This window comes from Panthera pardus, unplaced genomic scaffold, assembly GCF_024362965.1.
Source record: "Panthera pardus isolate Hobbes unplaced genomic scaffold, ASM2436296v1 HiC_scaffold_20, whole genome shotgun sequence".
Taxonomy (NCBI): Eukaryota; Metazoa; Chordata; class Mammalia; order Carnivora; family Felidae; genus Panthera; species Panthera pardus.
Genome location: NW_026526766.1, coordinates 73,728,671 through 73,739,069, shown reverse-complemented (window position 1 = coordinate 73,739,069; position 10,399 = coordinate 73,728,671). Strand labels below are relative to the sequence as shown.

Below are 10,399 nucleotides of genomic sequence, written 5' to 3'. Positions count from 1 at the left end.
TTTTTAAAGTTTGTTTATTTATTTTGAGAGAGAGAGAGAGAGAGGGAGCGAGCATGTGCGCAAGCGGGGAAGGGGCAGAGGGAGTGAAGGAGTGAGGAAGAATCCCAAGCAGGCTCTGCACCATGAGGGCAGAGCCCAACACGGGGCTTGAACTCATGAACCACGAGATCATGACCCGAGCTGAAGTTGGGACACTTAACCAACTGAGCCACCCAGGCGTCCCTTAGGGACATTTAAAGGAACAACTTGTTCACTTACCGCGTTTACAGCAAGAAAAGGCAACCTGCCATAAAGGCAACCAGCGCCAGCCGGTGCATAGTTCAGGGTCGTACTTGGTCCCGCCATTCACAGCCGCTTTCCCCTTACACTGCTTCCCCTGCCCCCTCTCTCTTCTTCCATTTTTCCATCTGTAAAACAGGAGTAGTCATTCTTTTCCTATCCACCTCAAGGATTTCCTAAAAATGTAACAGATTAAGGAACTTCACAGTTGATAGGAATCTTGGAGATCATCTGGGGACTTCTATTTTTGCTTTCAGATAATTCTTTACAGTTTATGAATCACTTTCATTGACACTATCTCATTGAAACCTCAGAACAACTAGGGCGTCTGGGTGGCTCAGTCGGTTGAGTGTCTGACTTCGGCTCAGGTCATGATCTCACAGTTCGTGAGTTCGAGCCCCGCGTCAGGCTCTGTGCTGACAGCTCACAGCCTGGAGCCTGCTTCAGATTCTGTGTGTGTGTCTCTCTCTGCTCTTCCCCTGTTCACACACTGTCTCTCTCTCTCTCTCTTTCTCTCTCTCTCTCTCAAAAATAAATAAAGATTTAAAAAAAAAAAAAGAAACCTCAGAACAACTATGGGAAATCATCAGTCTCTTTTGATAGGGAGGAAACAGGTTAAGAAAGCGGGAATTACCTTTTTTTCTTTTTTTTAATGTTTATTTATTTATTTATGAGAGCGATCCAGAGCGAGTGAGCACAAGCTGGGAAGAGGCAGAGAGATAAGGAGAGAGAGAATCCCAAGCACGCTCTGTGCTGTCAGCACAGAGCTTGATCTGAGGCTTGAACTCACCAACTATGCGATCATGACCTGAGCTGCAATCAAGAGTTGGCCGCTTAACTGACTAAACCACCCAGGTGCCCCGAAAGGGGGAATTACTTGCCAAAATAGAGCTGGGGGCAGTCAGTGGCTCTTTGCTCTACCTAAGTCTCCCTATAGATCCAGCTAGAAGGCCCTGAAATCAAAAGGTTGACTAGTTCTTGACTGTACTCCCCCAGTGCATGGGGAGCTAGCTCACTGCCACCCGAAATAAACCGTTCCTTAGTTGGGTGGCATTGATAGTTGGCTATCACTTGTGGAACAGAACATGTTATATTGAAAGGAGGGGGTGACTCTTAAGGCTTTCACCCAAACGTGTGCCAGACAGAAGAGAAGTTTACGGAAATAGTCAGAGAACATACAGAAACAGCCAGAATGGCAATAACAACAATGCCCACCTGATGGTGTCACTTCCCTGGTTATAACCCTTCAGTGGCTTCCTGGTTCCCTGCAGAGGGAGTCCGGGCTCCTTGATGTAGCCTCCCTGAGCTTGGCCCAGCCTCAGACCACCTCTACATGCCTCACACATCTTCCCACCCCACCCCAGCCTTCCTGCAATGTGCTTCCTCTGCCAAGAACACCCTCACCTACCACCTTTACCTCCCTGCTCCTACCGGCCTCTCAACTCCCCAACCCCAACCCCCAGAATCCCTGCACACTAGATTGTTCTCACTTGCCTCCCTAACAAGACTACAGGATTCCTTTGCGTTGGTGCCCAGCATGGAGACTGTCACTGAACTGGCGATTGCCCCACTCCAGCACCTACGCAGACCCCTCTGCTACTCCAGACAGCCAGATCAGCAGAGGGTTAAACAGCTGCTCTGGCCTTAAATCGGCCTTGGCACTGGAGAAGCAGGTGGCCCAATGTTTAACCAGATTCTTTCTGGGCCTGTTCTCAGTTCTGCTCAGGAACTCAATCCAGCCAAGTCTTCCCAGAGCTGAAACCTGGGCCCCTCTCACCCCTTCAGGTGCCCCCCCATCAGCGTCCTCCGATGCCAAGTAGCTGGAACTGCCAGAGAGGGGAAGCGGGCAAGGCAGAGGACAAAGCTGGAGGAGGCGTAGGTGGACAGGAGGAAGGACCTGGCCCATGCTCTGCCAGGCTTGCTGTATGGCCTTGGTTGAGCCGCTCCCATCCCTGTCTCCCTAGCCCCATCTGTGTACCCAGGAGGCTGGGCTGGGTGGTCGCTCCTGATAGGAATGGACAAGAGCAAGGGACCCTCAGACTCCAGAACCCCCTAGCTAGGGGTCCCCTTGCTGGAGAGGGACTTTTTCCACCACAGGTAGGGGTGGGTAAATCTTTAACTAGTTAGCCCTGGGCAGGCCCAAGCCTTTCCGGATGGCTGGATGCCTGAGAAGGGGAAAGAGGGTGGGGGGTGTAAGGCGTGTATAGCCAGTCCCAGTGTGGTGGAAAAGGGAGGGTAGCGGGAGAGAAAGGAACGAGACTCGGGCGGAGCTAACTCCGGGTGCGAAGCTGGCCATGGAGGAACGCGGGTCTCCCGACGACGGGTAAGGAGAGATTCTGGGAGGTAAGAGGAGCCGCTGGGCTCAGGGATGGTAACTCACGTTGCGGCCACAGGGACCCCGCGCGGAGCCTGGAGCAGGGGCCAGAGGGGCCAGAAACGCCCATCCAGGTGGTACTCAGGTAGGTATAGGTTGGTTGGGCGGGAGCGAGGAGCGAGGGCGATTGAGGACGGGGCCGATGGCGTCAACGGGATGGACCTCTGCCTTCCCACCGGACCCCAGAGTGCGTCCCATGAGCGCGGCGGAGCTGCGTCGAGGGGAACAGAGCGCGCTGCACTGCTCGGGGACCCGGACTCTGCAAGTGAGGAATCCCTCCCACCCACTGACCCCCAACCCCCCCCCCCCGCCCACCCCCCGTCAGAAACCTACCTGGAGACCCCTCGGTCCCTTCCGGGGCAGCTCGGTCCCAGGCCCCAGCCTCTGCCCACCCCCACCCCGCCCGCCCCCGAGCCCCGCCCTCCCTGGCTCCGCCCCCAGAGTGCCCCGCCCCCTCCCCAGGTGAGCCCCCCCGGCGGCGGCCCCGACGTGGCGTTCCGCTTCGGCGCCGTGCTGGACGGGGCGCGCACGCAGGAGGACGTGTTCCGGGCGTGCGGCGTGCGGCGTCTGGGCGAGCTGGCGCTGCGCGGGTGAGTGAGGCCCCGGCACGGCCCCCCGCCCCCCCACCCCCACCCCTGCGGGCCGCCGCCGGGGTCCAGCCGCGCCTCTGCCGCCCGCAGCTTCTCCTGCACTGTCTTCACCTTCGGCCAGACCGGCTCCGGGAAGACCTACACCCTGACCGGGCCTCCTCCGCAGGTGGGCCGAGCGCAGATGGAGCCCCGGAGGGTCGGGGATGGGGTCTCTCAGTCCGCGCGGACTTCCAGGGGGAAGGGCCTTCGTGCGGCCCAGCCCCCTTTATTTGCAGACAAGGAAACCGAGGACCGGAGAGGTAGAAGGCGCTTGCCGGATGCGGAGCTACTTTTGTCCTCCTTACTTAGTAGCTCTCAGTTTTCTTCATCTGTAGATGGAGGTGAATCGTTCTGATTCGATATTCTACGGGAACTTAGTTCCTGGCGCAGAGTAGGGCCGTCCTCCACAAAGGGTAGTTATGACTGGTTTTGCGTGGGTGTGCCGGGGTGATCGTGACCCACGACCCGTGACCCACGAGCTGTTTCTGCTCCCAGGGCGAGGGGGTGCCCGTACCCCCCAACCTAGCCGGCATCATGCAGAGGACCTTCGCTTGGCTGTTAGACCGGGTGCGGCACCTGGGAGCTCCTGTCACCCTCCGCGCCTCCTATTTGGAGATCTACAATGAGCAGGTGGGGGACTGAGATTGAATAGACAGCCCTCCAGGTAAAAGAAGTATTTCTCTCCAAGGAGCTGGGGTCAAGGGACAAAAGAGGCTGGGGGGCTGCGTCGGTAAGGTCTGGGGGTTGATGGAGCACGGGCGCAGGGCCCCTTCCCTCACCAGCCACCCTCCTCTCAGGTTCGAGACCTACTGAGCCTGGGAGCTCCCCGGCCTCTCCCTGTTCGCTGGAACAAGACCCAGGGCTTCTATGTGGAGCAGCTGCGAGTGGTGGAGTTCGGGAGTCTGGGGGCCCTGATGGAACTGATGCAAATGGGTGTGTGCTGCTTCAGGGGCGCTTTGGGGTGTGGGGGCGCCCGTTCCTCAGCTGTTCGCTGATGGTGCACTCGGAGCCCCTGGCCGGAGCTGTGGGCTGAGATGACCCTAGTGGGGGAAAAGGGTCAGCAGACCACAGTTCAGACACAGCCGGGGGATGTACCCCGGCCCCACCCCCGGCCTGGAGATTCTGCTGTCCGACTGCTGTTCGAACTCTTAGAATCCTGATGATGGGGTCGTGATTGGGTAGAGCGGAGTCCGGGTCATGGTCTCCTCTCCAGCCCGGAGTCTCTGCCTCTGTCAAGCCCCATTTTTGCCCCTTGAAGAGGTCTCCCCACCTCAAGGCTCTCCCCTTCCAATCTCTTCCCCTCCACACAGCAAACCACATCCCTCTGCCCCTTCGGACCTCCAGACCCTTCCAGCTTGTTGAAGGTAAAGGTCATACCTCTTAGGCTAGCCTGCGGTGCCCTTCTGTTCCAGCCTCGTTCATTTATTCATCAAATATTTATTGAGCACCTACCCTGTGGCAGGCTGCGGGGACACCGGGACTCTGGGTTCTGGCCCCAGAGTTGTACCATGCCTGGTAGCTGATCTTTCTGCCTGAGTTTCTCTCCCTCCCTCCACACAGCAACAGAAGAGATGTGAACCTGATGAACGTTCTTCCCCTCAGTTCTCTCCATCTTTCTTTCACCTGTCCGTGCTGGAGGCAGGCCTCTGTGCCTTTGCATGGGCTGGCCCCTCTCCCAGGATGCCCTCGCTGCTTTTTCTTTATTGGTGACCACCTGCTCCTCCTACCAGGTCCAGCTCCTGCTGTTTTCCTCCTCTAGGTCTTAGCCGTCGACGGAGCTCAGCTCACAGCCTGAACCAGGCCTCCAGCCGAAGCCATGCCCTGCTCACGCTCTACATCAGCCGCCAAACCGTGAGTGTCCCCACTGGGGGAAGGAGCTGGCCCAGGACCACCCGGCAGGGGTCTGCCTCCGGGTGTATAAACCAACCGGGGCGTGTGCAGGAGGTAATAGTGGAAACCCTTGGCTTTGTGACTCCGATGGGGACAGCCCCTCCCAAGTCCCCATCGACCCTGATCCTCCTACCCCACAGATGCCTCCAGTGGACCCTGGGGAGCCCCCCGTTGGTGGGAAGCTGTGCTTTGTAGACCTGGCCGGCAGTGAGAAGGTGGCGGCCACAGGATCCCGTGGGGAGCTGATGCTTGAGGCAAACAGCATCAATCGCAGCCTGCTGGCCCTGGGTGAGGCCTGGGGCCAGCTGGACTGACTTCCTGAGTCCCTCCTCTGATCCGGACCCAGATCCGTCCACAGTGGGGGAAGCCAGGGGAGGCGTAGGACGGGAGGCGTAGGGGAGGCGTAGGACGGGAGAGTCAGGAGCTGTGACCCAGGAGCCACACGCCTCCTCCTGGCCTCAGCTTGCTATTGACTGGAGCCTTCCCTCTTAGCACTTTATTCATGAGTCTATAAATCCTGAGGGTCTGTAAAGGCACATTTTAATTGGGGAGGTAGAAACACTCAGGTGCAGAGTATGAGCCCTCAGACATCCAGCCTGTTCCATGTGCAGTTGAGAAGACTGAGGCCCAGTGAGGGGAAGGGAACTGACCTTCCCACCCCCGCCCCAGGTCACGGGGCCTTGGGAGCCTTCAGGGCTGGGACGCCAGCCTTCCTCTGTGGCATGTGTGGGGAGATTTTCAGGAACTCTTCTTCATTCAGCCCACTTGTCAGATATTTCCTGAGCCCCTACCGAGTGCCAGGCCTGTTGGTCAGGTTCTTTGGTGGCACTGGGGATCAGGGGCGGACAGGGTCATCGTGCCCTCAGGAGCCCCAGTCTGGTAGCAGAGGCCAGTCTGACTGAGTGACAAGATCTTGGGAAGGAGAGATTTTCAAGTCACACAGGCCTGGGCGGAGATGCCAGCTCTGCGTGAAGCAGCTGGGTGGCCTTGGGCAACGGGTGTAACCTTGCTAGCCTTGTTATCCCCGCCCAGGTCACTGCATCTCCCTGTTACTGGACCCACAGCGGAAGCAGAGCCACATCCCCTTCCGGGACAGCAAGCTCACCAAGCTGCTGGCGGACTCGCTGGGGGGACACGGGGTCACCCTCATGGTATCCGAGAAGGACTGGCAGGGAGGGATGGCTCCTGAGGGGGAGGGTCCCCGAGAGGAAGGAACGCTCAGCCGCAGCCCTCCCCAGGTGGCCTGCGTGTCCCCTTCAGTCCAGTGCCTTCCCGAAACTCTCAGCACCCTGCGATATGCAAGCCGAGCTCAGCGGGTCACCACTCGGCCACAGGCCCCCAAGGTGAATGGAGGGAGACCCGGCAGAGGTGTGGGTCGGGGAGATGGTTGGGGATCAGGCAGTAACGGGAGCCTGAGTCGGTGTCGTGGGAAGTCTGGGATGAGTCACAGTTGGGATTAGAGTCAGAGTCCTGATGATGGGGTCATGATTGGGTGGGGTGGGGTCAGGGGTCATGGTCAGGATTAGGGCATGTCTAGGGGTGTGGTCTGATTTGGAATATGATTCAGGGTATAGCCAGGATCCCAGTTGGTACTGTGATTAAGTCTGAGTTGACTTGGGGTCTGACGTAGTGTCTTGTTTGGGGTCAGAATCTGGGCCAAGGCCTGGACAGAACTGAGTTTAAGGTTAGATTTGGAGCAGGCTGCAGCTCAGAGCAGGCCCTCCAGGCACAGGGCTAAGGCTTCCTGGTACTTTGACACCATTAGGGCAGGGTGCCTCCTCCAGGTGGATGTCGCCTTGTGCCAGGATGCAAGGCTGGCACGTGAAGCATGGGCTAGATCTCAGGCTCTGCTCACCACCCCCGGAAGCGCTTGTACAGTGCACAACTTGTACAGCCGTAAACAGCAGCTCTGGGCCTCTTTCTGGGCAGTCACCTATGGCAAAGCAACCCCAGCATTTGGAGATGGAGATACTGCAGCTCCAGGAGGAGAACCGCTGCCTGCGGTCCCAACTGGGCCAAGTACACCCCAAGGGTATGAGCTCCCCAGGGGCAGGGGTGGGGTGTGGCTGGGGCTCCCATGGATCCAGCCACCGTGCCCTTCCCCCCCGACAGCCTCAGGGCTCAGTGGGGCCCAGGTGGCCTGGGCCCAGCGGAACCTCTATGGGATGCTGCAGGAGTTCATGCTGGAGAATGAGAGGCTCCGGTAGGCTCCCCCTCAGCCAGGGGGACTCTGTGCCCCGCCCCTCACTTCTGTGCTGCTTCCACCAAGCTGCCCCCCTCCCCGGGTCCTTGGCTACCCTCTGTCCCCGCTTGTCTCCTGGGGTTTGTACTCCACTGCAAAGAGAAGGGCTGACCCGTCCCCCTACTGGTATCTCTGCCTCCTGTCACCTTCCTGGGGCCTGCTCTTCCCAGGAAAGAAAAGAGCCAGCTGCAGAGTAGCCGGGACCAGGCCCGGGATGAGCAGCGGGTCCTGGCCCAGCAGGTGCACGAGCTGGAGCGGTGAGCACGGCTGCCAGCCTGGAGGCAGGCCTCGGGACACAGGGCAGGTGGGAGGAGGTGGCTCCGTGAAGCGGTCAAGAGTCTGCCCTCTGGGTCTGGACCACCTGGGTTCAGAGTCCGGCTCTGCCGCTTACTAGCTGTGAGACCTTGGGTGACTTGTTTTACTTCTCCCTGCCTGGCCTTCTTCCTGTTCTACGAAATGGGGGTGATAGAGGTCCTACTTGGTAGGGTTGTCTTAAAGTTTGGATTGAACGAGTTCATACGTAAAGCACTGAGAACGGTGCCTGGCACGGCTGAGTGTTGGCTAAAAGGGGGACTCGGGGACCAGCCTCGTGGTTGGTTTTCAGACCGCAGGCATAGACCCCACCGTCCTTTCCAGGCGCCTCCTCTGTGCCTGCTCCCTTCACCTGCCAAACCCCGGCCCAGCCCCACCGTGTCCCTGTGTGATGGCACCAGCTCGCCCCTGCCACGTGAGTCTCTGGCCGGCCTGGGGGGGTGAGGAGCAAGAATGTCACAAAGCCTCTGACGTGCCCTGTTGCAGGCCCTGCCGCCCCTCTGCTCCTGCCCCTGCTGTCACCTGTGCCCCTTGTGCCGAGCACCGTTGGCCCACTGGGCCTGCCCACACAGGGGGCTCCAGCTGCCGCAGGTAGGAAAGGCCAAGGCGGGGGAGGGAAGGCTGGGAGAGCTGGAGACTGTGATCCGGGGGGTCCGTGGCCCGGGAGGCTCCGAGGTCCAGGGTCCCCGGCTGGATTGTTTGGGTGAGGGGCTGGCTTTGGGCTCCCACCCAGGGTTCAGAAAGTCTGTTTGCTTTGCCCGCCCCCACCCCCCATCCTGCCTTCTTACAGGAACTCACTGTCCCGCTCGCTTATTCATTCACTCGCACGTTACTCATTTCTGTGTTCACTTACTCATGCGTTCACTCATTCAGTACCTGTCCCCTAAGCTCCTAGCTTCGTGCCAGCCTGTGTTCTGGGCACCAAAGATTCAGACATGACATGGGATTCGAACAGACATGGTTCCTGCCCGCAGGGAGTTCCTCATCCCCAGAGAGGACATTACAAGGCCTGCCCACTGCCTGCAGAGAAAGTGACCAAGACCAAGATGCCCACCTGACAGTCTTGGTGTCCCGTGGGGCATGTGTGGCAGGGATGGTGGTGCCATGATGGCACCAGGAAGGTGGAGCACATAGAGGCAGGGTCGCCCAGTGTGGGCTCTGGTCTTTCCTGCAGGTGTTTGGCCCTAAGACCCCAGGTGGCCTGGCTCTGTCTGCCCAGCCCCCACCCTGGGCACCCCCATGCAATCCTGACTCTGCCGAGTTTCCGAGAGAGAGGTGGGCCCAGCCCTTGGGCACTGGGATGGGGGAGGAGGAGGCCTGGGGAGTCGAAGGCTCACCTCCCACCGCCCAACCCACCCCGGGCTAGGAGTCATAGCGACTGGACTAGGACCCGAGTCCTGGCGGAGATGTTGATGCAAGAGGAGGTGGTGCCCTCTGCACCGCCCCTGCCCATGGGGCCTCCAGACGCGTCACCAGTGCTGAGAGGTGAAGGAGAGAGAGAGGGCGGGGCCCCTAGCGTTTTTGGTGGTCTTGGGCCAGAACTCACCCTGTCCAGACCTCAGTCTCCCCCCCTTCTGGAACAGGGTGTGTACTGCGAGGCGATCCGTAAGATCCTTGCAGTTTCCAAACTGTTCTCTTCCTAGGGCCACCTGGTTGTCCACACGTGTGCAGGAGCCCGTGGTGTTGGTCGAGGGGGAGGGGGACCGCCTGAGGCTTCCTCAAAGGGTGTTAGGGCACTGAGGGGTCTGGGTGGGGCGGGCCCGGGGGAGCACAGGCCTCGGGTCTCACTGTGCTCCTTAGGCGGGGCTGCAGTTCCAAACCTGGCCCGGAGACTGGAGGCCCTCAGAGACCAGATTGGCAGCTCCCTGCGACGCGGCCGGAGCCAGCCACCCCCCAGCGAGGGTACACGGAGCCCCAGCCGAGTCCTCCCTCCCTGCTGAGGGCAGAACACACCCCAGAGACCCCCGTGTGACCCTGGTCTGGGCTCTGCGCTCCTGGGTTTCAACCTCCCCATCTGTGAAATGGGAACAACGGCTGCCGCTTCCCTCTGCGACTGAGAGGGCAGGGGAGAGTTCCTCAGGGCTGCGGGTGGGGGCTGTGGGGCAGTTTGGGGGAGCAAGGAGAGGGTGCCACCCCAGACTGTGAGAAATGTGACTGGATCTTGGAGAAACCAGGCTGCAGGTGGTGAAATAGACGAATAAAGAGAGGTGTCCGCTCCAAGACTGGTCGGTCATGTCTCCGGGTGGCCAGGCACTTCTGCGTGGGGGAGTCACAGAGAGGAGGGGTTCTCAAGGGAATCTGAGGAGGAGGCAAGGACTCGTGGCAGAGGGGTGTGCCCCCTCTGATCAGGAATATTCCAGGTTCCCATCCCCTTCATATACAAGTTTTAATTGAGCCGCTACTACATGCTGCTGGGCAGATGTAGGGAAATCGGATGGTGAGTGTCTCCACGAAGGAGACCTGAGGGACACTGGTTCAGGCTCACTCAGCTGTGTATGTGCCGGTGCTGGAGGGATCCTGAGGTCTGAGTTCTGATGCCACAGACTTGCTGAGACCTTGGGCAGACCCTGAACCCTCCTTGGATCGCTTTCTGGTGTTCAGCCAGTTAGATGGGTCGTGAAGCTCCTTGTCTGTTGAGTTCAAGTGCAGGTTAAGAGGTGAAGGATATCAGGA

General features: G+C 59.4%; 1 protein-coding gene and 1 long non-coding RNA gene across 9 annotated transcripts; one reads left to right on the top strand and one right to left on the bottom strand.

Annotated features, from left to right (window-relative positions):
- Window positions 1-303: 303 nt before the first annotated feature.
- LOC128778637 (uncharacterized) lies at window positions 304-3,027 on the bottom strand. The gene is made up of 3 exons (XR_008424319.1): window positions 2,987-3,027; window positions 2,660-2,864; window positions 304-407 (listed from the first exon to the last, which is right to left on the bottom strand). It is a non-coding gene; the product is annotated as an uncharacterized LOC128778637 (long non-coding RNA).
- KIF12 (kinesin family member 12) lies at window positions 2,225-10,076 on the top strand. 8 transcript variants are annotated; one of them, XM_053908206.1, is made up of 20 exons: window positions 2,467-2,598; window positions 2,672-2,738; window positions 2,840-2,918; window positions 3,116-3,243; window positions 3,334-3,409; window positions 3,778-3,912; window positions 4,080-4,215; window positions 4,593-4,646; window positions 5,042-5,133; window positions 5,313-5,460; window positions 6,205-6,323; window positions 6,411-6,515; window positions 7,102-7,204; window positions 7,285-7,375; window positions 7,585-7,671; window positions 8,051-8,141; window positions 8,213-8,317; window positions 8,901-9,001; window positions 9,093-9,211; window positions 9,539-10,076. In XM_053908206.1, exons 1-20 carry the CDS (start codon window positions 2,574-2,576, stop codon window positions 9,664-9,666), a joined length of 1,989 nt encoding a protein of 662 aa, XP_053764181.1. In that variant the 5' UTR covers window positions 2,467-2,573; the 3' UTR covers window positions 9,667-10,076. The 8 variants fall into 8 exon arrangements, with proteins under 8 accessions (XP_053764184.1, XP_053764183.1, XP_053764185.1 ...); XM_053908205.1 differs by having other exon boundaries at window positions 2,469-2,598; window positions 9,527-10,071; XM_053908209.1 differs by lacking the exons at window positions 2,467-2,598; window positions 9,539-10,076 and adding an exon at window positions 2,225-2,376 and having other exon boundaries at window positions 2,673-2,738; window positions 9,093-9,456.
- The last annotated feature ends 323 nt before the right edge of the window (window positions 10,077-10,399 follow it).